This window comes from Sciurus carolinensis, chromosome 1 (assembly GCF_902686445.1).
Source record: "Sciurus carolinensis chromosome 1, mSciCar1.2, whole genome shotgun sequence".
In the NCBI taxonomy this organism is placed as follows: domain Eukaryota; kingdom Metazoa; phylum Chordata; class Mammalia; order Rodentia; family Sciuridae; genus Sciurus; species Sciurus carolinensis.
Genome location: NC_062213.1, coordinates 868,117 through 893,526, shown reverse-complemented (window position 1 = coordinate 893,526; position 25,410 = coordinate 868,117). Strand labels below are relative to the sequence as shown.

Below are 25,410 nucleotides of genomic sequence, written 5' to 3'. Positions count from 1 at the left end.
GTTCAGGTCATAACACAACCATGATGTGTCCCTGAAAAAGATGAGCAAAAACAAAGAGCAAGTATCAAAGTAGTAGAAGACTTCTGCACTAAACCTATCAGGCTTATATTCTGATGATAAAAGAAATAACTGGCATAAATGGACTTTTAACAGAACAAAGATGTTGAGATCCCAAAAAGTGGGCTGGGGAGATAGCTCAGTTGGTAGAGTGCTTGCCTTGCAAGCACAAGGTCCTGGGTTCGATCCCCAGCACTGCAAAAAAAAATAAAAAAATAAAAGAGATCCCAAAAAGGTTACCAGGTGATTGGTAACAAGAAATAAAAGACATTATTTAGATCCAAAGATTAAGTGACAAAATGCAAATTTCAGGATTTTGGCTTTATTATAGAAATTGTCAAATGTGAACCAAAGCATCAGGTGTGGTGGGGCATGCCTGTCATTCCAGCAACTTGGGACACTGAGGCTGAGGATCACAGATTCAAGGCCCAACTGGGCAATTTATTGAGACCTCCATCTCAAAATTTAAGAAACAGGGTGGGGGATGGGAATATAGTTCAGTGGTAAAGTGCCCCTGGGTTCAATCCCAGGATCCACCCCAAAAATGCACAAAAGCAGAGAGACCCAGATAATGAGGGCCTCCAATGCCCACACTTGCCAAAGACCAGCTCCCCTACTTCTTGTCATTTTGACGCAAATCCCAGACTTTATATCACAAAATGCCACTTTTTTTTTTTTTTTTTTTTTTGCAGTGCTAGGGATCGAACCCAGGGCCTTGTACTTGCAAGGCAAGCCCTCTACCGACTGGCTATATCCCCAGCCCTACGAAATGCCACTTTTTTTCTCTGAATAAAGACATGAGAAACACGAAGGCCTAGGAGAGTTGGTGTATGGGTGGGCAGCTAAGGAGCCAACCCGGAGACCTCAACCTGCTGAGTCAGCTCAGCAGGTGTCATTAGATCCTACTCCCGTCTTGCTTCTGGCAGGTTGACCCTTCAACATCCTATATCTTGAGACTCTGACTGATAATGGAGAGGCCTGTCACCAGTACCCAGAAGTCCAACTGCCTGACCTGCTCAGACTCTTGACCTTGGGCAAGGATCACTTAATTGCTAAGATATGATTTCCATACTATAGAAGACCTTAATGTAGGTATTCCATCAACTTTAACACGTGCATGTGCTCTTGGCTTTATAGAGACACGGGGCATTTCTATTGCCTGCAGGACATTTCTTGGGGTATTTATTTAGGACTGGGAATTGGACCCATCCTCAGTCCTTTTTATTTTTTATTTAGAGACAGGGTCTGCTTAAGTTGCTTAGGGTCTCCCTAAGTTGCCCAGGCTGGCTTGAACTTGCCATCCTCCTGCCTCAGTTGCCTGAGTCCCTGAGATTACAGGCATGGGCTGGGGCCAGTGTTAAAGGAGACATCAAGGAGAGCCTGGACTAATGGGGAAGAAAGGAAAGTGGAAGGAAAGGGAGACTGCTTACATGGCCTGCAGGGCCTTGCCTCCACCTCCACAGGGAAGGTGCAATGGACAGCAGGCCCTTACCTGCCTAAACTCCATAGAGTCCTGCACGGAAGCCTGGCAACATCATCCCTACTTCCTAATCTAGGAAGTCCTTCCCTCCCTCACCCTAATCTCCTCTGAGGTTGTACACTTTCAGCATTTACTCAGCCCCACTCTTGGGTCCCCAGCTGCACCCCAAGAAGGGTCCACACTGACAACACACTCATTGAGGCCACCTCTGGTCTCCCCTCCAGTTCCTCACTGTCCAGGGAGTGTTGTCCCTGGGGACCACAGGGAGCTGCCCACTCATCTCAACTCTAGGTGGCCTCTTCCTGTCCTGCATTGCCGCTGTCCTTTGTGGTGGATGTGTGACCCATGTCACCCTCCAAGGAAAGACTTTGGTCACTGCTGGCAGTGCAGGGTGTGGACAAGCTGCACTTGAATGCTCCAGGGGCTCCCTCAGCTGCTAACAGCCCTGGCCCCACAGTTAGAGCCTTCTAGAGTGGCCTGTATACAGCAACTTCTCCATATGGTCGTAAAAGGCCTGGCCATTTTGGACAGGAGCTGTGTCCCCAGCCCTTTTTAACATTTTGAGACAGGGTCTAAGTTACTTAGGGCCTCATTAATTTGCTGAGGCTGGCTTTGAACTTTCCATCCTCCTACCTCAGGCTCCCGAATATCTGTGTTTGCCACCAAGCTCAGAAAATCTATATGGTTATAAAAGGAATCACAGTATCTTAAACTAAACAGGACAGAAGATCATTCAAACCAGTGAGACCGCTAAGCATCAACCTTTCTGTAGATAGAAAGCAGGTCAAGAATATGGACCTTTCAGGGCTGGGTTTGTGGCTTGATGGCAGAGAGCTTGCCTAGCACATGTGAAGCACTGGGTTTGATTCTCAGCACCACATATAAACAAATAAATGTCCATTGCCAACGAAAAAAAAAAAAAGAATATGGACTTTTGCCAAGTACAGTGGTGCACAAACTGTAATCCCAGTGGTTTAAAAGCCCAAGGCAGGAGGATTGAGAGTTCAAAGCCAGCCTCAGCAACTTAGCAAGGCACTAAGCAACTCAGTGAGACACTGTATCTAAATAAAATACAAAATAGGGCTGGGGATGTGGCTCAGTGGCTCATCTGAGTTCAATCCCTGGTACCCACCCCCCCCAAAAAAATAAAAAGAATGTGGACCTTTCCTGTGGAAAAGAAAAGACAGTTCAAAGGATGGAGCCAAGAAGAGAACAATAGAGACCCTCTGAGAGCACAGATGGATCCAGCCAAGGACAACTCCTTACCTGCAAGACAGGCAGAGAGCAACTTGCCACACATTTCAGAATTTCTATTGACTACAGTGCTATACACTTTCCGCCCCTCTACTTTTTTTTTAACTTTTTACTTTAGAATAAATGTGAATAAATACAGAATAAATATAATACATACAGAAGCTTTCAAAATAATTCAAGAAATTGTTGCACCCTCTCTCACTTCCCCATGCTAATATGTTAATTTATATGGTACGTTTGCCATAATTAAGATGACCAGCTTTGAGTAACAGACACATTACTATTAACTCCAGCAGGCTCTATTTGGAATTCTCTTGTGTTTCCGCAGATTTCCTCTTCCTCTTCCAAGAGTCAGCCCCAGGTAGTACACTGCTCTTAGTCTCATGTCTCTTGTGGTCTGTGACAGTTTCTCAGTCCCCTTATTTTCCATGGCCTTGGCAGTTTTGAGCAGTGATGTTCAACCTTGTAGAATGGAGGAGTATTTGTAGAATTTTCCTCAGTCGGGTATGTCACTGTTCTCTAGGGGTGAATGGTAGGAAGTTGGGAAGGAAACCATGGCCGGAATGATCTCTTGCTGAACCGCAGAGGGCATATCACATCAGTGAACTGGGCTCTGGTGATGCTGGCCACCTGGACAAGGTGGCACCTTCCAGGTTCCTTCTGTGGAGCAGCATTTTTCTTCTTCTGCACTTGGCCTGTTGGAGGCCAGCTACACCATCCAGCGCTGACTGTCCCTGCAGAAGCATCCATGGAAGACATCCCCAACCATGCAGTGTGTAGGGAGGAGCCTGGGCTGTTAGATCTGTCCCTGCACCTGAAGACCCTGCAGACATATTCAGCCCACTCCTGTGTGACTTGCCGAGCTGAGAGGCACCCAGAGTCACCCTACCTGCTAGGCCTTGTTCTCTGGTCCCACCCCTCTGGAAACCAGCCCAGGAAGGTCTGCTGAATGACTTGATGCCACTTGGGAAGCAGCTCTGGAGGGTGGGGCTTGCACTGGACATCATGGCCCCAATGAGCCTCCAGCTGGTGTAGACACATGAGCAATCCGGCCACACAGGGGCAGTAGAACCAGCCAGCTGAGCCACACCAGCCCACAGAGGTTGGGGAAGAGGGCCATTGCTGGTTCAAGGCCTGCATTCAGAGTGCTTGCTGATGCAGCAGAAGAGCTGGCACCGTGCTCCGCCCGACTGGCTTCTGTCGCCCTCATGCTGTCCTGGCTAAGCAGCTGCTCTTGTCAAACCACAGAACTCTACTGGATAAAACACAGGCTCATACTCACGGCCCTTCTGTGATGGCACGTCCCCACAGGCAGCCATGCTACCAGGCCATCCTGCGACACTCCCCTTGACCAGCGGCCCCCCACTCCTTGGGAAGACTGTTTCACACCTTCTTCCTCCCCACGCCCACTTAAATTCTTCTAATCCATTAGGTGAGGTGGCACACTCCTGTGATTCCAGTTACTCAGGAGGCTGAGGCAGGAGGATCACAAGTTCACGGTCAACCTGAGCATTTAGTGAGACCCTGATTCAAAATAAATCATAAAACAGCTGGGGGTGTAGGTCAGCAGTAGAGCACCCTGGGGTTCAATGCCCAGTACTGCAAAAAATAAAGATTTTAAAAGGACTGAAGGTGTAGCTCAGTGGCACAGCCTCATCCAGATCCAGATGGCACCAAGCCCTGGTTCCATCCCCAGCACCAGAAGAAAAGAAGAATGCCTTCTGATCCCCTGCACCCTCAAAGCCGATGCCCCACTTATTAATTAGAATCAAACTTGGCAGCAGGTATTAGAAAACACCAAATAAGGGCTGGGGAGATAGCTCAGTCGGTAGAGTGCTTGCCTTGCAAGCACAAGGCCCTGGGTTTGATCCCCAGCACTGCAAAAAAAAAAAAAAAAAAAAAAAACACCAAATAAGCCGGACACACTGGCACACACCTCTAATCCCAGCAGTTTGGGGGTTCAATCCAGCCTCAGCAATTTAGGGAGGTCCTGAGCAACTCAGTGAGACTGTGTTTTCTAAATAAATACAAAAAGGGCTGGGGATATGGCTTAGTGGTTAAAAAAAAAAAAAAAAAAAAAAAAAAAAAGTGGCCAGGGCTCCATCATGGCTCTAGTCTCATCTCTGCTGCTTCTACTGTGTCACCAGGGACATCACATGCTGGTCCTTGGCTTTAGGGATCTCCCGGGTGATGATGGATCCAGCTCTGTGCCTGGTGCCTCTGTCTTTTTCAAATATCCCCTGAAAGGCTGGGGAGTAGCTCAGGGGTAGAGTACTTGCCTAGCTTGTGTAAGGCTTTGAGTTTGATCCCAGCACCACAAAATAAGTACATAGCACCTCCTACCTCAGAACCCCCATTCCCAGCCCAGCCTCCCATGGCTGTCAGACGCCCTGCTCTCCCAGGGAACTGCTTTGCTTCTCAGTCCATACCTGGCCAGCAAATCCTGTGGGCTTTGCTTTTCAGCAGAATCCTTAACCTCCCCCTCTGCCCTGCCAGTCCCTTATTTCTGAGCATAATTCTTATAGCCTCTGGTTCTTCCTGACTGCCTCTTTCCCTGGATCATAGGGCCTCTCTGCTTACAATCCATTTCCCACTGCATAGACTAGCTGTGGGTCTCCAAGGACCCTGCCCTTCTCCCCCACCACAGGTTCCTTCCCCTGGTCCTCTCCTTCTTTAAGTGTTGGGGATCGAACCCAGGGTCTCCTGTGTGCTAAAAATGTGCTCTACCATTGACCCACATCCCTCCACATTGCTGGAATCCTGCAAATTATGTAGCTCATCCTGGGTTCTGGGACACAGTGCCCAAAGTCCTGGGTCAAAAATAAGCTGAACAGAGAGCCAGGTGGACCATGACAAGTACCACTCTTCCTGGAGCCTATGACCTACTGCCTTCTCTGCTCACAAGCAGCCCCTGCACCCAAGAGGCCTCGGATGCCTGGAGCAGGAGCTGGGGTGCACTGCTGGACAAGGGGGTTCCAGCACACACACAGAGCAAGTGCCACTGGGTCCCTGCACCCTAGGAGAGGACTCTGGAGGTGACTCCCTAGGAAGTGTGCAGCGCACCTCTCACGGAGGTTCGGGGTGAGCTCACAGGTTGAGGGCTTCTCCTCCCTGGCTCTGCCACATCCCACTGCTGACTGTATTAGGGATAGCCACCAAGCCAGACAGGGCCAGATTCTGACTCCTGGATTCCACTGGCTGCAACCAGGCAGGACCTGTTAAGTGCTGCTAGCCAATAGGGGCAGCAGTACTAAGCCTATCCAGTGATCATACAGACTCTTTCAATCCTGGCTACACACTCCTCTTTCAATTCCTGCTCTGAGGTTTAATGCAGCCTCTGGAGAGGACAGGGTCCTGAGGCCCTCAGAAGTCTGCATTAGGGGGAGACAATGGAAGGAACCCCCCCACACCACACACACACACAAACAAACAAAAACTGATTTGGCTGGAAGCTAGAGACATCTCTATTCAGAGAAAGGCCAGTGAGGAGGACTGGCTGGAGTCCACCCGAGGGTCAGGGTGGAATGGTCTACAGGCAGGGTGAGAGGATGGAGGGAACGGGACCAGAGGTTTGGGTGGCAGACCCCAGGGTTACACATCTAGGTCGGACTGAGAGCTGCTTGGCTTGCTGTAGATGCGTTTCTTGCGCAGCACGATGCCTGGGCTAAAGGAGGCCCCCAGAGGCCAGTGCCGGACCACGTGTCGGTAGGAGCTAGCGAGGTAGGTCAAAGTAGTTGATGTTGAGTTTCCGAGCGATGTGACGGCCCAGGTACTCCATTTGCTGTGGGATGTACAAAGAGGCCCGGATGCCACGCCCCTTACACGCCCCCACCCTTCCCCCCAGCCGCGCTCTCCCGGTTTCCAACCGCTGTAGGCATAAGCTCAGGCGGAGAACCAAGCTATATTTACCCTCTGAGGGCAAAATGCCGCATCCGAGGACCCTAAACAGCGGTCTGTGACTTTATGTCCCAAGAAGGGAGTTGTGTCTAGGGCAGAACCCACCTCGTAGCGCTCCGACAACTGCACCAGCACCAATGGTTCCAGCTTATGGCCGCAGAGGACCAACTGGAAGAAGCACCTTCCGTAGGCTGGGGAGCAGTGAGCGACTCAGAGGGGGTCTCTGAGGGCTGGGCCTCGGGGCAGGGCAGCAGGTCCCTGCCTGCCCCCACCCACTCCCAGGTGGTTACCCTCCCCTCACACACCCTCCCTGAGCCCGCCCGTCCCAGGTCACCATCGGAGCTGAGCGCCAGGCGCACGTAGACCAGGTGCATGGACCCCTGACACACGGTGCGGCCCTGGATGGAGAAGTGGTATATGCCACGCGTGTGGTTCAGCACCAAGCGGCGCCGCGGCAACGATGAGATCATGAGCCACAGGCCCACGACCATGCCGTAGGCGGGGAAGCCCCAGGTCTCCTGCTTTTCCACCTGTGGGCGCCGGGGGCCATATGAGAGGCTGCAGGGTGCAAGGAACCGCTAGGTCGCTAGGTGCGGCCCTCTGAGGATGCGGGCCATGGGGGTGGGGCCCAGGACTCGGACCTGTCTCACAAAGCCCGAGCAGACCAGGATCAGGCAGACTACGAAGAGGAGCATTCCCTTCCAGAGCGTGTCCAGGTAGTACTCAAGCACGAAGACTGTAGGTGGAGCGGCGACGCGCATGAGGACGTGCCCGCAACAGGGGATGGTGTGTGTGTTGGGGCGGGGGCAGGCAGCGCCAGGAATTCGGTCCCGAAGGATCCACTGGGCTCAGGGGCCCATGCGGTAAATGTCTCACCCTAGGTGTCTACGCCGCAGGCGGGTACACCTGCGGACCCCACCCCCGAGCCCTGGCCCGCCCAGTCCACGGGTCAGACTCCACCCCACCCGCGCGCACCACCGGGCTGCTGCTGCGTGAATGGGTAAAAGCTGTTGTTCTTGAGGCGCTTGGCCAGGTGGCGCTCTGTGCAGAAAAATCCTAGGGCCCAGAGATGGAAGCGACTTCCGGCAGAGGTCGTGGGCAGGCCACTGGCCCGGCCCTTGGGAACCTGTCAGGTGGAGGAGGTCAGCCTGGGGGCCAGCCTGCTGCCATCGCCCACTGCCCGCAGTCACGCTCATACCCGGGAGAAAAAAGCCTCCAGGGCTGCGGTCCAGGAAGGAGTAGGTACTCAGGCGGCTCTAGGGCAAGGTAGCAAGCCACGTATCAGTACTATCTGAGCCACGCAGCAGGAGTTCTAGCAGTTCTAGGGCACGTTCTAGACGGGGCTGCTCTGTTAACCATCCCATCTTCGTGGGCGTGTACCCTGTATTCCTGGCCAGTGTCCACCACATTGGCAACCCCTGTACAGCCACTCAGTCCTCAGTGAAGGGTAGTCAGTTGGACATACCCAGGGACAGCTCACTTAGTGCCTTTTTTTTCTGTACCAGGGATTGAAACCAGAGGTGCTTAACTACTGAGTCACATCCCCAGCCCTTTTTATTTGTTGAGACAATTTCTCACTAAGTTGCTGAGGCCGATTTTAAGCTTGTAATGCTCCAATGTTCAGCCTCCCCAGCCCCTGGGATAACAGGCATGCATGAACACACCCACCCAGCTCACTTAGTGTCTTGAGGCAGGACACATAACAGTTCAATTTTTTTTTTTTTTTTTTTTTTGGGGTGCTGGGGATCGAACCCAGGGCCTTGTGCTTGCAAGGCAAGCACTCTACCAACTGAGCTATCTCCCCAGCCCAACAGTTCAAAATTTGAACCCAAAATTTGACCAGGCAAAGGTACAGCCCAGGTAGGCTCTAGAGGACTCCCCACAATACTGACTCCTGTCTGTTGCAGCCTACAGTGGCTCCATCAGATATAATCCTGTTCCTCACACAAGGGGCCACCCCAAGAAACATACAGAGTTCCTAAAAATGTTTTATTGTAACAAAATGTTTAAACATCCCAAACTGGGAAAGGGTACAGGGCAGGGCTGGATCCACCTAGCTGGAGGGGGGTCGGCTGGTGAGTAGCTGTTCCAGACACCACCGGACTTCCTCTAGGCCCCGGTAGGCACGCTTCAGGCCCCTGGGGAGGCAGCGGCAGGATTCCAGGTTGAGGTACAGCAGGCCAGGGCAGCTACTGATCACAGAGCTGTGGGCAGGGGAAGTAAGCTACTGCCAAGAAGACACAAGCCCAGAAAGCGGGGCCCAGCCAGGGATCCATGTCTGCCTGTGCTCTACCCTGGCCTGACACCCACAGCTATGTAGGCCTAAGCCCAGCACTTTAGTGTCCCTAAGGCCAAGCCCAAGCAGGGCTTAGCAAGTGTTCACTCCCTCCCAGACTTTGGGTGGTACTAAGCCAGGCAGCATACCAACTCTGAGCAACAAGCAGTACTGGCCTCAAGGGACTGGGGGAGTGGGTGCTGACCTGACTGTGCTTGCTGTGACCTGGGTACCTCTGAGGTTGAGGGAGTACAGAGCAGGGTGTGAGCTTCCACGGGTGTCAGAGAAGGCAGCTAAGGCTTGCTCCAGATCCTTTTCGCTGAAGCCCTGGCCACTCAAGTCCAGTTCCCGCAGGGTGTGATGCCACTTCTGGGTCAACAGAGAGCTGCCCTCCTTGGCTAGAGTCAGCCGGTCAGACATGCCGTACAAGCCCAAGTGCAGCTGCTCCAGCTCTGAGATGACAGGAATGGCATGGGCCACAGGAAAAGCAAGGGCCCCCACATCCACCCTGCCCAGCCACCACCCAGGACAGCAGACCTTGACATGGTAGATCATGCAGACCAGCAGGCGTGATGCGGGCACAGCCACGAAGATCCAGTAGGCGCAAATTGGGGGAGCCATGGAGCAGACGGCCCAGGACCTCATTGCTCACAAAGTTGCAGGTGGAGCTAGCAAGGCAGAGTTCCTCAAGGGTGGGAAAGCCTGGTCCCAGAGCTGTCCCTCGCCCAGAAGGTTTGGGCAGCCACATCAGGTTCAGCAGCCGCAGTACCTGGGGACAAGGCTCAGGCTGCAGGTGGGGATGGGGTGGCAGGTGGAAGAAGCAAGACATCAGGTACCTGCAGCTGGGGACAGCCTTTCTGCAGAGCCTCAACAGGCAGCAACAGAGGAGTGTTGTTGCGGTTGATGCCAGTGCTCACCTCCAGGACCTGGAGCTTGGGGCAGCAGCTGCCCTGCAGGGGTGGGGGAGTACAGTGGGTCACCAGCCTGGCAGTCCCCAGTTCAGCATTTGGCTCTGCTCCTGCCCATCACCAGCTTACCAGTAGTGCACCCAAGATGGCTGTTGTCTGGGAACTGTAGGTCAACCACAGTTTGCGCATTCGGGGTCCAGCCTCCTCCAAAAAGCTCACCACAGCTGTGGATTCCACCTGGGGACCCAGCACAGAGGTACCTGTCACCTCTCCCTAGGCTTCTTCAGGGCCCCTTGGGACACAGGGCTCACCATGGAATGCTGTAGGTCCAGGCTGTGGAGCTGGTGGCAGGCTTTGGCTAGCATGATGAGAGCATCTGCAGTCACGCTGTGGCAATCTGAAAGCTTGAGGAAGGTGAGCCGAGGACAGAATTCACTAACCAGCTGTGGAAAAATAGAGGCCACCTGGGTTTTGAGGAAGGCAGGCTAATGTGCACAGGAAAGACCATGATGGCCATGCCAACCCACTCTAGGCCCCTGCTGTGACCTGCATTCTGCCAAGCCAGGCCTACCTGGATGCCCTACCTCTGGCCTCTCCCTGCCAGAGATGACAACCAGAAAAGGCGAACCAGGCAGGCAGGCAGACATGCCTGTGGGGCAGCACTGGGCTACTCCCTCCAAGTACACAGCTGGTACATAGGGCAGCTTCTAGCTCTCACCTTCAACACAGGGTGCACCTGAGACTTCCAGTGGATGAGGGTCAGTCTCTGGAGCTGTGAAAACCTGGGTGACAGCAGAGGCCCAATTGCACTAGGTTCCCATGCTGCCCTGGCCAGCTTCCTCTCTACCCAACACAGGTGCAGGAGGCACAGGCAGGAAAGGGAGTAAGGACCAGGGGAAATCCTTACCGACTGGGCATGAGCCACTCCAGGGAAGCCAGGAGCTTCTTCTCCGCCTTAACGCTGCCCTTGACACCTCGGGCAGCCAGCGGGGGCGACAGGGTTACCGTATGCCAGAGGGCGGGCTGGGAAGCTGCCTGGTGCCAGCGGCGGCACACGCGCGCAGCCCTGGGGGAACAAACCACTGAGGGCGCCCGGCGTCTCGCAGGTGATGCCCGCTGACGGGGACTGAACCTAGGGCATTGCACTCTACCACTGAGTTATATCGCCAGACCCCCGCGATTGGCTTCTTAAGAGGGGCAGATAGGCTCCTGCACTAGCGGTGCAGCGGACACCCCAGCTCAAAGCCGGGCTTCTGGGGATACAAATGGATCCCCCGAGAAATCTTGCGCTCCGGATGAGTGCCCAAACACTCGTGTATGCGCTCCCAAAATCCAACTACAAGTCTGCGCCGGGGCCGGGGGTGTAGTGTACCTGCTGAGGAACGGCAGGGGCCCATCGGCAGCCACCAGCAACCCGAAAATCTGCACCAGAACCTCCAAGGGAATGCGATCTCCCCAGCCCGGGTCCGGCTCCTGTTCAGGGACAGGAGTCGGCTCCGGTCGGGGCCTGGCCCTGGGCTTGACTGTCGCGGCGGGGCCCGAGGGCAGTGGCCGCTGAGCGCGGCGGGTGGTACGCCTGTGCGCGCGGGCGCGGACGGGCCCCGGGCCGGGCAGCACGAGCAGCATGCTGTCTGCCTGTAGCAGGTGGTACCCAGAGCCGCTGGGCGCCAGCCGATCCCACCACCAGTCCTCGGCCGAGCGAGTCCGAGCCCCGGTCATTCGCGGGCCCGGGGCTCTGCGCCACGCTCTGCGCCTGGCTCGCCCTGCGTCCATGGCCACAGAAGGCGCGGCGAAGGCGCCCAGAGGTGCGGAAGGGCGGGACTTGCGGAAGGGGCGGGGTCCCCCGACCCCTGCCTTCCTCTCGGGAACTGCCTGGCGCCTGTGGCAGAACTCGGCTTCCGGGGCGGGGCTTCCGCCGCGAGCGGCGCAGGGCGGCCGGGCCTTGGGGACGCAGGTCGGGACTGGGCGTAGCAGGCCGGAACTGGGCCGCGTTCCCGGCGGGGGCGGCGAGCTCGCGGAGCTGGGAGGCCGGCCGCTGGACTGACAGCGCGGGACCCACGCCCCCGACCACGCCCTCGCCGGCAGGCCTTGGTCGCAGCAGCCCAAGGTGTGCGCGGCGCAGGGGCGGTAGTGGGGAGAGGGCGGTGGCGATCTGTTAGCGCAGGGAACTGGTCCTCCGTGAGTAGCAGGGTCACTGTCTTTCCTCGGCCTCTTCTTGGCCACGCCGTGGACCGGCTTCCTGCTTCTCGGCTTGCCAGCCTCGCTGTGTCCTGGTCTCCGAGAGGGCTCCGCGGTATGTGTAGCCCCTGACTGCCCCGCGGTGGCCGGTCCAGGTGCCCGGTACTTGCAGTCTGACTCCTCTGACTCAGGGTCTGCCCCGCACGCCTGCCTTTTTCCTTCCAGCTGGAAGGGGTCTTCAGCTCTCAGAAGAGCCAAAGCGTCTTGGGATCTAAGTGGGTAAAAACGAACTGTGATCGTCACCCTGGCCAGGAGGGCCTTCATTTGGCCCAATGGCTGCACCCCCGCTGGACCGTCTGGTGCTAACCCACCTGCTGGTGGCCCTCTTTGGCATGGGCTCCTGGGCTGCTGTGAATGGAATCTGGGTGGAACTGCCCGTGGTGGTGAAAGACCTCCCCGAGGGTGAGTGTGGGGGGGTTGAGCCTGGGGTGGTGGGCAGGCTGCTCTTGGTACCTCGGCCATGTGACCCTGACATGACCTCCCTCCCCCTCCCCCGCAGGTTGGAGCCTCCCCTCGTACCTTTCTGTGCTTGTGGCGCTGGGGAACCTGGGTCTACTGGTGGTGACCCTGTGGAGGCGGCTAGCCCCCAGCAAGGGGGAGCGGGTCCCCATCCAGGTGGTGCAGGGGCTGAGTATGGTGGGCACAGCCCTACTGGCCCCTCTGTGGCATCATGTGACCCCAGTGGCTGGGCAGCCCCACTCGGTGGCCTTCCTGACACTGGCATTGGTGCTGGCATTGGCCTGCTGTGCCTCTAATGTCACTTTCCTGCCCTTCCTGAGCCACCTGCCACCTCCTTTCTTGCGATCTTTCTTCCTGGGTCAGGGCCTCAGTGCTCTTCTGCCCTGCATACTGGCCCTGGTGCAGGGCGTGGGCCGCCTTGAGTGTCTGCCTCCCCCTGCCAATGGCACCCCTGGGCCCCCAATCAACTTCCCTGAGCGTTTTCCTGCCAGCACATTCTTCTGGGTACTGACTGCCCTCCTGATCACTTCGGCTGCCGCCTTCCAGGGTCTCCTGCTACTGCTGCCTCCATCACCATCTCCACCTGCAGGGGGCCCAGGGCCAGGCCTGCGGGTGGGGACACCAGGAGCGGAGGAGGAGGAAGAAGAGGAGGAAGAGGTGTCACCATTGCAGGAATCCCCAAGTCAGGCAGCAGGCACCCTTGGCCCAGACCCCAAGACCTCTCAGCTATTCTCAGCCCGGGGTGCCTGCCTGCTGGGCCTGCTGGCTGTCACCAACGCGCTGACCAATGGCGTGCTGCCTGCAGTGCAGAGCTTTTCCTGTCTGCCCTATGGGCGCCTAGCCTACCACCTGGCTGTGGTGCTGGGCAGCTCCGCCAACCCCCTTGCCTGCTTCCTGGCCATGGGCATACTATGCAGGTGAACATGGGTCCCAAACCTCTTGGTGGCGGGGGGACATAGAGGTAGGGTCCAGGTCCTGGCTCAGCCAGTCCTGAGTTCCCGCCCCTCTCTGGCAGGTCCCTGGCAGGGCTGTGTGGTCTCTCTCTGCTGGGCTTACTCTTTGGGGCCTACCTGATGGCACTGGCAATCCTGAGCCCCTGCCCACCCCTAGTGGGCACCTCTGCAGGCGTGGTCCTTGTGGTAGGTACAGTGGGCACATGAAGTGGGGAAAGGGCTTGCCTCGCCATTACAGTGGCATCTCACACTCAGCCTGCTGCTGTCATCTGCCTCTCAGGTGTTGTCGTGGGTGCTGTGTGCAGGTGTGTTCTCATATGTCAAGGTGGCGATCAGCTCCATGCTGCACGGCTGGGGGCGGCCAGCACTGCTAGCAGCTGGTGTGGCCATCCAGGTGGGCTCCCTGCTCGGTGCTGTTGCCATGTTCCCTCCCACCAGCATCTATCACGTGTTCCACAGTGGAAAAGACTGTGTGGACCAGTGTGGTCCCTGAGCCTGGGCAGGTGGGACTCTCCTCACACCCGCCAACCTCCAAACCGGTCTCCACCTGGAGACTGCCACAGTGCCTGAGCACCTGCTGCCCAGGGAGGTCTCCCACCCAACACTGACACATTCATGGACACCTGCACACTCCACAGGAGCCCCTGGCACTTCATACCAGGGTGGGGACCAAAGAGCAGGCCCGAAGCCAGGCACAGGTTGGGGCTGCAGGCTTGGTCCTGGGCCTGGGAACTTCATGGGATTTGCACAATAAAACATCTTTATCCAGTGGACAGTTGTTAATCCCATGAGCACCTCTTCCTGTGAGGCTAGTCCTCTCCCTAGCCTGTTCAGTACAGACTACTTTTCCACAGGGGCTTGGCATAGTTTCTGGGCTGGCATCCAGTCAGGCTGCTCTAAGATGCTGGGGTCACCCCCGGACTTCACCCCACATAGTTTAGAACTGCCCTGGAGGCGAACGCCAGCTCCCAGGGCCCATCTGTATGGGCCCTACAAAGGGCTGCTGGTCTCGGGCAGTGTGGAGTCCTCCTGACAGCAGGGCCACTGCTCCATAAGCATCTCTGAGGCATGAGGGTCAGGTGGGACCGGGCTGTGACCTGCAGCAATCCCTGCTGCCTACTTGTGGCCTGGGAACGCAGCACCTATCCACTGGTTGCCAGCGGTCTGCTGCAGGGTCCAGGCATTCTAGAAGGGGCTCAGTGAAGGGAACTTAGAAAAGCTAGGGTTTAAGGTTCTGACCCATGTTGGTCCTTCAGCCTGACAGTATCATCTGCCCACCCTGAACCACCAACTTCTGGTGGAACCTCTAGGTGGGTGGCTCAGACAGCCACCAGAAGGTCAGGGGCAGTTGGGGGGATTGATTCCCTTTGCAGGGTCTGACATTAGGATGTGGGGTGGCAGGTCGAGGTGAACTTCCTCAGTCACCTGTGCTGGTAAATGGAGAAGAGAGGCAGAGGGACCAGGACAGGTGGGTGGAGTTGGCAGCGCAGCAGGACTCCAGGTCCCACACTCTCCTTCCCTTCCAGCACTCTGATCTCTTCACCTGTCTACCCTGGACTGAAGGCTGCTTGGAGCCACCTCCCAGCTCCTTGTGGCCTTCCTTGCCTCAGGTCAAGGATCAGAAGCATTCCTGCAGCCTCTGCCCAGTGGCCACATGTGAGGTTGTTCAGGGTGTGCCAGCCCTACAGACCCCAGAGGAGCAAGGCCCTGCCTGACCCTCTAGACACACATGGTCTCTGAAAGAGGGGGCAGGTGCCCATGAGCCCAACCACCCTGGTCTGGAGGTAGGCCGCCTGAGGAAGCCATAGTGCTGAGGTCTCCAGGGCTTTCAGGTCCTATTGTAGGAAATGGGACAAGGATCAAATAACAAGGAGAGAAGGAGAACAAGCCCAGGCCAAGAAGGTCCCATCGAGCCATGGCATCCCTCAGGAGGCAGGACAGCCCCCACACTGGGCCTGTCTAGGTCAGGACGGGGGTCTCAGACCTGGACCTGGGGCTGTGGATGAAACCCTACAGGAAAGGCAGCAGCTAAGGCAGGACACAAGGCCCATGTTGCCTCACCCACCACCAAGAAGAGTCCCCTCAGGTTCTCAAAGCCAGAGAAGGGCCAGCTTGTAAGCTGCCCCATTCCCAGGTGTGTGTGTGGCCATCGTACCTGACACTGAGCCTGTGAGTGCTGGGCAAGGTTCAAATGGCTTTGATTGAGTGACTGAGGCAGGACCTTCAGTTCTGTGACTCTCTGCCCAGAGAGGATCTGGACAGAGACTGAGGGTTTTTTTTTTTTTTTTTTTAATGCCTTTATATCATTTATTTGTTTTATAAATAAATTTGTTTGCTAAGAATCAAACCCACAGTTTCACACGTGCTCTACCACTGAGCCACAACCCCAGCCCTTGAGAGTCCTGATGCCCTTGCAGTGTGACAACACCTGGGTGAAGGGACAATGGTGACCTTCAATTTGTGTCTGTGGAGAGACTCTGAACAGGGGATGCAGAATGGTGGTCCTTGAAGGAGTTCCCTCCACTGGGTGGAATTCACAGGCACCTCCCAGCTTCCTTGTTGCCAGGAAATGGTGCAGAGAATGGTCAAAAGTGGGAACCAGTCCCCCAGACACCCGACCCTATCATGGAAAAACTTGCTGCCCACTGACTTGGGGTACCTGGGTTTTCTTTGCTCTAGCTTCTGGGGGCTCAGAGACCACTCAGGTTTGGTGGGTGTTCATCACAGCATTTCCAGCTCCTTTGGTGGATGTGTGAGCCATGTTCCTGACCACTGATTGAACTGGTGGTGAGACCCCTGTGAGGTATGCCTTAGGGGGTTCAGTCACTCTTCATAAGAATGACTCAGAATATTCAAAGAGCCCACCTGAAAATGGAGGCACAGTAGAGGCAAGCAGAACTGAGTAGTAGGACAACACTGACAAGATCCTGGGATCACCTGGAGCCAACTGTGCCTGCAGCCAGGACCCTTTGCACTTGGATCTCCAGGATTCTCAGCTAATTTCCAAAGTTCTCCAGTTTTCTCAGGAACCTAATTCCATCTAATCACATACTGCCATCTCCTGACTTCTCCCAGTACCTAGTCCCCCCTCTCCTGTGTTCTCATCTCCACCCCGCCAGACACTAATTCCTCCAGTTCCCTGAATTTTCCAGCCTTCAGATCACTCTTACTCCAGTCCCAGCAGGTGACCTCAGTGCTGCCTGTGATGGTCACTCCCAGGAACTGAAACCCAGACCACTGCCCATCTTGCTTGGCCTGAAAACCTTGGATCTAGTACATCCAGTGGGCAAGGCAGGTCCAGTGAGGGCTGAGCTTGTCTAACCCCTGCTTGGTGGGGGCAGAGATGGTAGCTCTTTATTAAGAAAAACTGGGGGGCTGGGGTTGTGGCTCAGTGGTAGAGCACTTGCCTGGCATGTGTGAGGGCCTGGGTTCGATGCACAGCACCACATATATATAAATAAATAAATAAATAAATAAAATAAAGATTCATCAACAAAAATAAATTAAAAAAAAAAAGAAAAGAAAAACTGGGGCTGGAGTATAGCTCAGTTGGTAGATTGCTTGCATTGCAAGCACAAGGCCCTGGGTTCAATCCCCAGCACCGCAAAAAAAAAAAAAAAAAAAAAAAGAAAGAAAGAAAAAGAAAAACCAAGAAATGTGATATTCAAGCTGAGAGCCCTTGAGCCAGGTCCCATGACACCACCTTGAGCAGGGAGTCACCTGCTTGGAAGAGTGGCCTGGCAGGATCATCCACACTCAGAACAGGTGACGGCCAAGTTGGCAAGTGCCCCCTTGACTTCTCTTACAAACCCACCTGGGGCTCTGTCAGGGTGGTTCAGCTGAGAAATGGCCTGCCCACCTCCCCATCTGGCCCAACTCTGGGTGTTCTGGGAGGGTCAGGTACCCAGCAGGTCAGCCAGGGGCCCCAGGAAAGGGGATCCCAGGGTGTGGGAGGCAATGCCAAGAGAATGGTTAACCCCTCTGCAAGATTAGATGGCCAGGACTATAGTCCAAAGGTCTGGGCCATTGACCCAGAGGCTTCAAGTAGGGAACAGGGAGGGCCTGGTTTTCTGAATCCCTCAGCTGTGACAAACTGGCTCACATCCTTTTGAACTCAAGGAATCTGTAGACCCACCTAAGTGGATAGTCCAAGGAAACTTGGGCCATGTGGGGGATGGGACCTGGGGTGTGGCCCAGTGGCGCTGTACCTGCTTAGCATATGTTCTATCCCCAGCACTGCAAAAGCAGAAATGACTGCATAGAAAGTGTAGTGTGGTCTTCGGGTGCCTGGATGATGGAGAAGATGGGAAGGCAGTATTGCCTGGATTCAGAATTTCAGTTCTGCAAGATGGAAAGAGTCATGGGCTGAAGAGAGAGAATGGTTTTCAGGACACTGTGATCACGTTTAGTACTGCGGACCTTTCTTGCACACCAACAATGGTTGAAACAGCAAATTTTATATCAGATCTATTTTACCATGTTGAGGTTGGGGTGGGGGGAAACTACTTTAAAAAAAAAAAAAAGGCACAGCAATTAATACCCTGCCTGAAGAAATAGTCAAATAAGGCTTACCCAGATGGACATGAAACTGTATAGAGATATTTACAAGATAATTGGAATTTTTTTTTTTTTTTTTTTTTTTTTTTTTTTTTTTTTTTTTTTTTTTTTGGTGCTGGGAATTGAACCCAGGGCCTTGTGCATGCTAGGCAAGCACTGTACCAACTGAGCCATATCCCCAGCCCCGATAATTGGAAATTTGAACAGTGAATATTTGATAATAGTAAGACTTGTTAAATTTGTACAGTGTCATAATAGTATTTTTGTTTTTATTTTGTGGTACTGGGGATAGAACCCAGGGCCTCATGCATGTTAGGCAAGTGCTTCACCACTGAGCTCCATCCCCAGTGCTTTATTTTTATTTTTATTTTTCCAAGAAAGGGTCTCACTAAATTGTTCTAGCTGGCCTCAAATTTGCTATCCTTCTGCCTCTGCCTCCAGAGTCATGGGGATTAGAGGTCTTCCCCACCATATTTTTCTCTATTTTGTGAAGTTGTTTTCTTAGGGTGTTTCCTGAGGATAAAATAGAACACCTTTTTAATTCTTTTAAATTTTTTAATTTTTTTGTAGTGCTGGGGATCAAACTGAGGTCTCCTTACACATGGGAGGTAAATGTTCTACCACTGAGCCCCTTCCCCATTCCTTTTATTTTTATTTTGAGACAAGGTCTCAGTAAGTTGCCAAGGTTGGCCTCAAACTTGCCATCCTTCTGCCTCAGCGTCATGTGTAGCTGGGATCAAAGGTGTGCACAACCATGCCTGGCTACAAATAGCATTGTATGTGCTATAAATCCACCAACACAGTTTTACAATTACCCCTATGCGATATATTTTTTTAAATTTTTTGCTTATTTTAGTTATTTTTGCTTTTTTTAATTTTTTGCTTATTTATTGTTTAGATATTAGGGCCTGTCTCAAAAAGAAAAGGGCTAAGGATGTAACTTGGAGGTAGAGTAATGCTGGGTTCCATCCCCTGTACCATTAAAAAAATAAAGGTGGGGGGACTAAAATAGTAAACTAGAAATATCTATTAAGTGCAAAAGGAGCAAAAGAGGTAAGACACACAGAAAACAAACAGCAAATGCCAAACAGATCCTTCTAAATCATTAATTACATTAAATGTCAATGGACTCTTGGGCACTGGACCTAATAAGTGTCCACAGGACAATTCACCCAACAATGCCAAATATGCGCTCTGCTCAGGGGCACATGGAACATCTCCAGGACAAACTTATGTCGAACCACAATACAAATGTCAATAAATTTGGAAGGATTGAGTTCCTGGAAAATCCAGTGTAAAAGAATTAGTTGAAAGGTTCCACAAGACAAAAGGAAGAAGACAGACCCAGGATTGCGTAGATTGGGATTTACTGGGGTCTCACTGACAGGAGTGTGGTCCTGGGCAGCAGCAAGACAGGTGGAACCCTGTCATTCAGATCAGAAGTGACTTCATCCAACTCAGAATTGCCTCATTTATCTAAAGTTCCTATCAAATAAGGACATCCTAGGAGGTGATGGTGCCAGGTTCAGTCACAGAGCTTCAGGGACCACTTCAATGGTTTGTTGGTATGGCGTGGTGGGAAATGATTTTGGGAAAACCAACCATGGTTCCTTGGGCACCGTCATTGTGTTCACACTCAAGAGAGTTGCAGGTGGAGGCAGGAGGATCCCAAGTTCAAGGCCAGCCTAGGCAACTCAAATAAAAAATAAAGAGAGCTGAGGTGTGACTCAGTGGGAGAGCCCCAGTAAAATGGTAGATCTCAGTGGTAGATCCTGGGTTCAGTCCCCAGTAAAGGGGGACTTTGCTTGAAGCCCTCTCACAGATACAAAACAGCAGTGGGGTGTGAAGTTTAAAGGGTTAATTCTGCAGACAAACCAACTGCTAACTCTCAGCTTGTCTCTCTTTGAAGCTGCTCACACAAGGCCCTTTTGACCCAGCTGTGACTTAAGAAGATAAGGATATGTTACCCTTATCTACCCCAGGGAAGAACAACAAAGAGCTTGTTATTTTCAGGGCTGTTCTTTCTTAGGCTGAGAAGTATAGGTACAAAACTCCTCCACGAATTCAAAACAGAACAGTGCACCCTGACGTGGGCTGAACCTGGTGGAAGCTCTGTAAACCTTTACACAAACCAAAATGACTTTGAGTACCTGTAGGTAAAAACATGCCAGGAGGAACTTTCAAACTCTGACCTGAACGTCCTGACAGTCAAGGGCTGGGCAGGGATTGAGCGACTCTCCAGGAGCCTCCAGCACCTCCACCAGACCAGGAGTGAGCAGCGGCTCCTCTCAGAGCCCTGGCTCTGCCCCTGAGGGGCTCACCCTTCTTCCTTCTCTTCTAGTAGACTGCCATACTGTGACTAGGTCTCACGTCTTGCTTGAAATCCTCTTACAGCAGACACAGCAGCCAAGGATGCCAGGCAATCTCCAGTAAGATCTTAGGTCAGGTTTGATCTCAACTGTTATCATCCTAGGAACGCAAAATTGGCTTAAGATATGAGAATCATTCAATACGCCATTCTAAAAAAGGACAAAAACCATATCAATAGACATATCAGTAGACTCAGGCTGGGCGTGGGGACTCATCTGTAATCCCAGTGTCTCAGGAGGCTGAGGCAGGAGAATTGTGAGTTCAAAGCCAGCCTCAGCAATTTAGTGAGTCCCTAAGCAACTTAGTGAGATTTTCTCTCAAAAAAAAAAAAAAAAAAAAAAAGGGCTGGGGATGTGTCTCAGTGATTAAGTGCCCCTGGGTTCAATACCCGTACCCTGACGCCCCTCCCCCAAAAAAAGGGGGCTGGAGATATAGCTCAGTTGGTAGAGTACTTGCCTCACAAGCACAAGGCATTGGGTTCAATCTCCAGCACCACCAAAAAAAAAAAAAAAAAGACTCAGAAAAAATGTTAAACAAAATTTAACACCCACCAGCCGAAGTGGTCTGCACCTCTGGTCCTAGTAACTCGGGGGGGGGCTGAGGCCAGAGGTGCTTGAGTGCAGGAGTCTCAGTTCAGCCTGGGCAAGGTCGTCAGCCCAATCTAAAAAAAAAAAAAGAAAAAAATAGAAAAAGAAAGAATATCTTCCTGGCCTTCTGGCTAAGTCAAGTGCAGAGCCTCTTCTCATCGGCTTCATGGCTGGTGCGTCCTCCTCCAAGGACAGTATGTTAAATGGATTTTTGGAGCAGGGAGATAAAGCAGGAGCTTGCTCTGTCCACTCTGTCACCAGTCTGGAACTGCAGCACTTCCAGGAACAGGGCCTCATTATTAAAAGGAGTGGGGGGTGGAAGGGGGAGAAAGAGGGACATCTACACCTTTTCATGACAAAGTCACTCAGCACTCCAGGATCAGAGGAGAACTCTCCCTCCAACACCAGCATCCTCGGCAGGAATGCCCACGCTGTTCTAGTCGACTGTACAGGAGGTGCCATCCAGGCAAGCAGGCAAGAGAGTAAGTAAAAGGCATCTAGATTGGAAAGAAGTGAACCATCTCTCTTCACAGATGATGTGATCTCACATATGCAAAATACTAAGGAACCCACAAAAGAAATCTAATCTAATAAGTCCAACAAGGTTGCAGGATACAAGAACCCGTACGAGGGCAAGTTGTATTTCTATATACTAGCAGTAAACAAACTGAAAATGAAATGAAGAAAGCAATTCCATTTGTAAACTACTCCATTTGCAATAGCCTCAAAAAAAAAATACTTGGGCATCAATCTAACCAAAGAGGTAAAAGATTTCTACAATGAAAACTATAAAACATTGAAGAAAGAAATTGAGGAAGACCTTAGAAGATGGAAAGATCTCCCATGTTCTTGGATAGGCAGAATTAATATTGTCAAAATGGCCATACTTCCAAAAGTGCTATACAGATTCAATGCAATTCCAATTAAAATCCCAATAACGTACCTTACAGAAATAGAGCAAGCAATCATGAAATTCATCTGGAAGAATAAGAAACCCAGAATAGCTAAAGCAATCCTTAGCAGGAAGAATGAAATGGGTATCACAATACCAGAACTTCAACTATACTACAAAGCAATAGTAACAAAAACAGCATGGTATTGGCACCAAAATACAAAGGTGGATCAATAGTACAGAATAGAGGACACGGACACAAACCCAAATAAATACAATTTTCTAATACTAGACAAAGGTGCCAAAAATATGCAATGGAGAAAAGATAGCCTCTTCAACAAATGGTGCTGGGAAAACTGGAAATCCATATGCAACAGAATGAAACTAAACCCCTATCTCTCACCCTGCACAAAACTCAACTCACAATAGATCAAGGACCTTGAAATCAGACCAGAGACCCTGCGTGCTTAACTACTGAGCCCCAGCCCTTTTCATTTCTTTTTTGAGACAGATTCTTGCTTAGTTGCTCAGTAAATTGCCAAGGCTGCCTTTGAACTTGCAATCCTCCTGCCTCAGTCTCCCAAGCCACTGCAATTATAGGCAGGCGCCATTGTGCCCAACTCAGACTGGGTAATTTAAGATGAACAGGAATTTGTTGGTTTGTCATTCTGGAAACTGGAAGTTCAAGATTGAGGGTCCACATCATAACCCAGCAGAAGGTAGCACATGGTGAGAGGCAGTAAGCTGACCTCAGCCTCCCACAGGGAGCCCATGCCCTCAGTGTTGGCCCTAGTCTATCCACAGCAGCAGAGACCTCATGTTCTAATCGCCTCTTACACATCCTCCCAATATCACTGCTTGGGAATCCAGTTTCCAATACCTGATCCTGGGGGACACATCCAGGACTCAGCATGTATTTGGGTTGGAGACCATCCTTCTGTCAGCCTGTGATTAGAAGCAAGCATTATGCAGTGCAGCCTGCTGCTCACTGGTCTGGGTGACTGGCCGTGCTTATACAGCTGAGAGTGGCTTACCAAAGAGCACCAGGGAGCCTTCCGAGGCCTGGGAAACCAGACCTTGCAGGAGGGTGGGAGGGGACCTCCTAGAAGGCCTAGGAACTCAAAAGTTCACCCCATTGTGGGTCTTGTGTTTCCTGTCTCTGCTTAGCAAGCAACAGCAGTTTGGGAAGGTTCAATCAGAGACTTCTGTGGAAACTGCTAGCAAAGCAGTGACCTCCACAGTGTGCATCTCTGCTGATCCTATGTGAACAACTCACCGCTCTTACTGAGACTAACTTATTTTGTAGCCTGGAGTGATTTTTTTCTTTTGAGACTTGTTTGTTTTTAATCAAAAAGGGAGTTGGGAGTCAGTAATGAAAACTTTAAACTTTGGAATAAGCCACTGTGTCCCTGCTGTTTCCAGGGGAAGTGTGGCATGGTTCAGAGCACACCCTCCTGGGCTCTGATTTGCTTCTGTGGATACCTGTCCCTGCTGTCTTAGTGCTCACAGCAGGGCAGGCGCTTCCTGTTTAGCCATGCCTTTGATTTTGGTCCAGTGTGGTACCATCTTTTTCCCTGTGGAAAATCAGTCTCATATCCATTAGTGAGTTCATTTCAGCATTCCTTTGGGGAGGTATCAAGAATTGAACCCAGGGTTGCTCCATCTCTGAGCTGCATCCCCAGCTCTTTTTATCCTTTATTTTGAGAGAGGGTCTCACTACATTGCCCAGGCTGGCCTTGAACTTGCAATCCTCCTGCCTCAGCCTCCTGAATGACTGGGATCACAGGTGTGGCCGCAGGGCTTGGCTGGAATGGTGTTCTTTTGAGGGGACGCTATTCAGCCCCCACACACATTCATGTTATACTAATGTGAAAATAATGCCTGCTAATGCCTACTTATACTTTTTTCTTCAACAGCTGTTTTGGAGGATGGAATTCATTCCTGCATTCTTTCTGGGTCCGGAAACCCTGTACTGTCTGTCCCTTCACAGGGTGGACGGAGGAGTCTTCCCGCCCTTCCTAGCTCAGGGGCAGCGGCAGGGCAGTGTTTCTGGCTGCAGCTCATACCCTGCTCTTTGCTTCGGCCTCACACGTGGCCAACACCAATGCCAACCTGCCTCACCCAACTGTACAGGGGGAGGGGGAGGAGGAGGTCTGGGGGAGATCAATGCTGGCCATGGAGAACATTGCAAGAAGTTCAGCCCTGGGACTCCAGGTCCCTCTATTAAGCCCTGCCCTGGACGTGGGGGATAAAACACTGCAGATGAGAGGCAAGTCCTGTCCTCCTGGTCAGTGGGCAAAGAATGCACAAGGACAGTGAAGCAGGAACAAAGGTCAGGCAGCTAGTGCAGGTAGATGGAAGGAAGGTGGGGAGGGGACACTTGCTCCAAGGGAACAGCCCTTAATACCTTTGGGATACATCCACCTCACTCCCAGCCAAAGTCACCTGCCTCTGGGGCAGCATTCCCAGCAGGGAGTGAGTAATGAGTACTCCCTGGGCAGCTCCCCTTGAATTACCCCTCTCCCACCTTTTCACCCCATGGGTGACAGGGAGGGGACATGAGAAATAAAAAACTTGGAAATTGTACAAAGGACAAGACTCACCTCTCCCACAGACACCAGCTCTGGGCCCCCTTCTCTGGGGAGAAGTCTGTGTTACTATTCTTTTTCTTAGTTGTAGATGGACACAATATCTTTATTTTTTTATGGGGTGCTGAGGATGGGACCCAGTGCCACACACGTTCAAGGCAAGTGCTCTACCACTGAGCTACCACTTGTTTCCCACACTTGCCTCTGCGTTTCCTGGGTGTTCAATCTTCACAGCTACGGAAGCCCTAACCCTAACCCTAACCTGCGGTAACAACAGTTGGTGGCATTAACCAGCACAGGGGAATTCAATACCTAAGGGACACCAGACATGTCAAAATAGAAGCTGACAGCCAGGTGTCAGAAGCTGAGGCCATGGACTCAGACTGGGTAAGGACTGCTTTGTTGCAGAGATGCCACTGGCTGAACCCTGGGGGAGAGGAGGAAGACTCCATGGGTGAGAGTGATGCAAAGGCCCTGAGGCCTAAACCCCTCCTATTCCCAGCCCTTTGGCACCTCTAGGCCAGGCTAGGAGGAAGAACAACATGAGAATAAAGTCTAAAGGAGCTGAGTGTGGTGGTGCCTGTAACCCCAGTGACTCAGGAGGCTGAGTTGGGAGATCAAAAACTCAAGGTCAACTGGGTTCCTTGGTGCAAGCCTGTAATTCCAGTGGCTCAGGAGGCAGAGGCAGGAGGATCACTAATTCAAAGCCAGCCTCAGGGGCTGGGGTTGTGGCTCAGTGGTAGAGCGCTTGCCTAGCATGTGTGAGGCACTGGGTTTGATTCTCAGCACTGCATTTATAAATAAAATAAAAATAAGAATCCATCAATAACTAAAACAATTTTTTTAAAGCCAGCTTCATCAACTTAGTGAGAACCTGTCTCTAAATAAAATATTA

General features: G+C 52.4%; 3 protein-coding genes and 1 non-coding gene across 12 annotated transcripts; 2 read left to right on the top strand and 2 right to left on the bottom strand.

Moving 5' to 3' along the window:
- Positions 1 to 6,382: 6,382 nt before the first annotated feature.
- Positions 6,383 to 7,884, bottom strand: Tmem249 (transmembrane protein 249). The gene is given in 7 exon segments (XM_047563919.1): positions 6,383 to 6,514; positions 6,516 to 6,572; positions 6,794 to 6,879; positions 7,023 to 7,218; positions 7,330 to 7,424; positions 7,664 to 7,814; positions 7,879 to 7,884. Coding segments are annotated over 7 exon segments (723 nt in total).
- Positions 7,885 to 8,663: 779 nt separating this feature from the next.
- On the bottom strand, positions 8,664 to 12,228 carry Fbxl6 (F-box and leucine rich repeat protein 6). Of its 6 annotated transcripts, none has more exons than XM_047519892.1 (9): positions 11,244 to 12,228; positions 10,779 to 10,937; positions 10,590 to 10,653; positions 10,183 to 10,314; positions 10,001 to 10,108; positions 9,800 to 9,913; positions 9,501 to 9,750; positions 9,169 to 9,415; positions 8,664 to 8,892 (listed from the first exon to the last, which is right to left on the bottom strand). In XM_047519892.1, the coding sequence occupies exons 1-9, from the start codon at positions 11,642 to 11,644 to the stop codon at positions 8,742 to 8,744; spliced, it is 1,626 nt and encodes a 541-aa protein (XP_047375848.1). In that variant the 5' UTR covers positions 11,645 to 12,228; the 3' UTR covers positions 8,664 to 8,741. The 6 variants fall into 6 exon arrangements, with proteins under 6 accessions (XP_047375848.1, XP_047375855.1, XP_047375852.1 ...); XM_047519899.1 differs by having other exon boundaries at positions 8,664 to 8,826; XM_047519896.1 differs by having other exon boundaries at positions 9,501 to 9,732.
- Slc52a2 (solute carrier family 52 member 2) lies at positions 11,783 to 15,785 on the top strand. 4 transcript variants are annotated; one of them, XM_047519909.1, is made up of 6 exons: positions 11,783 to 12,164; positions 12,275 to 12,511; positions 12,609 to 12,724; positions 13,115 to 13,485; positions 13,584 to 13,707; positions 13,802 to 15,785. In XM_047519909.1, the coding sequence occupies exons 2-6, from the start codon at positions 12,382 to 12,384 to the stop codon at positions 14,012 to 14,014; spliced, it is 954 nt and encodes a 317-aa protein (XP_047375865.1). In that variant the 5' UTR covers positions 11,783 to 12,164; positions 12,275 to 12,381; the 3' UTR covers positions 14,015 to 15,785. The 4 variants fall into 4 exon arrangements, with proteins under 4 accessions (XP_047375865.1, XP_047375864.1, XP_047375861.1 ...); XM_047519908.1 differs by having other exon boundaries at positions 11,783 to 11,978; positions 12,609 to 13,485; XM_047519905.1 differs by having other exon boundaries at positions 12,609 to 13,485.
- A 5,361-nt stretch (positions 15,786 to 21,146) lies between these two features.
- Positions 21,147 to 21,333, top strand: LOC124968872 (U2 spliceosomal RNA). The gene has a single exon (XR_007105881.1). It is a non-coding gene; the product is annotated as a U2 spliceosomal RNA (small nuclear RNA).
- Positions 21,334 to 25,410: the final 4,077 nt, after the last annotated feature.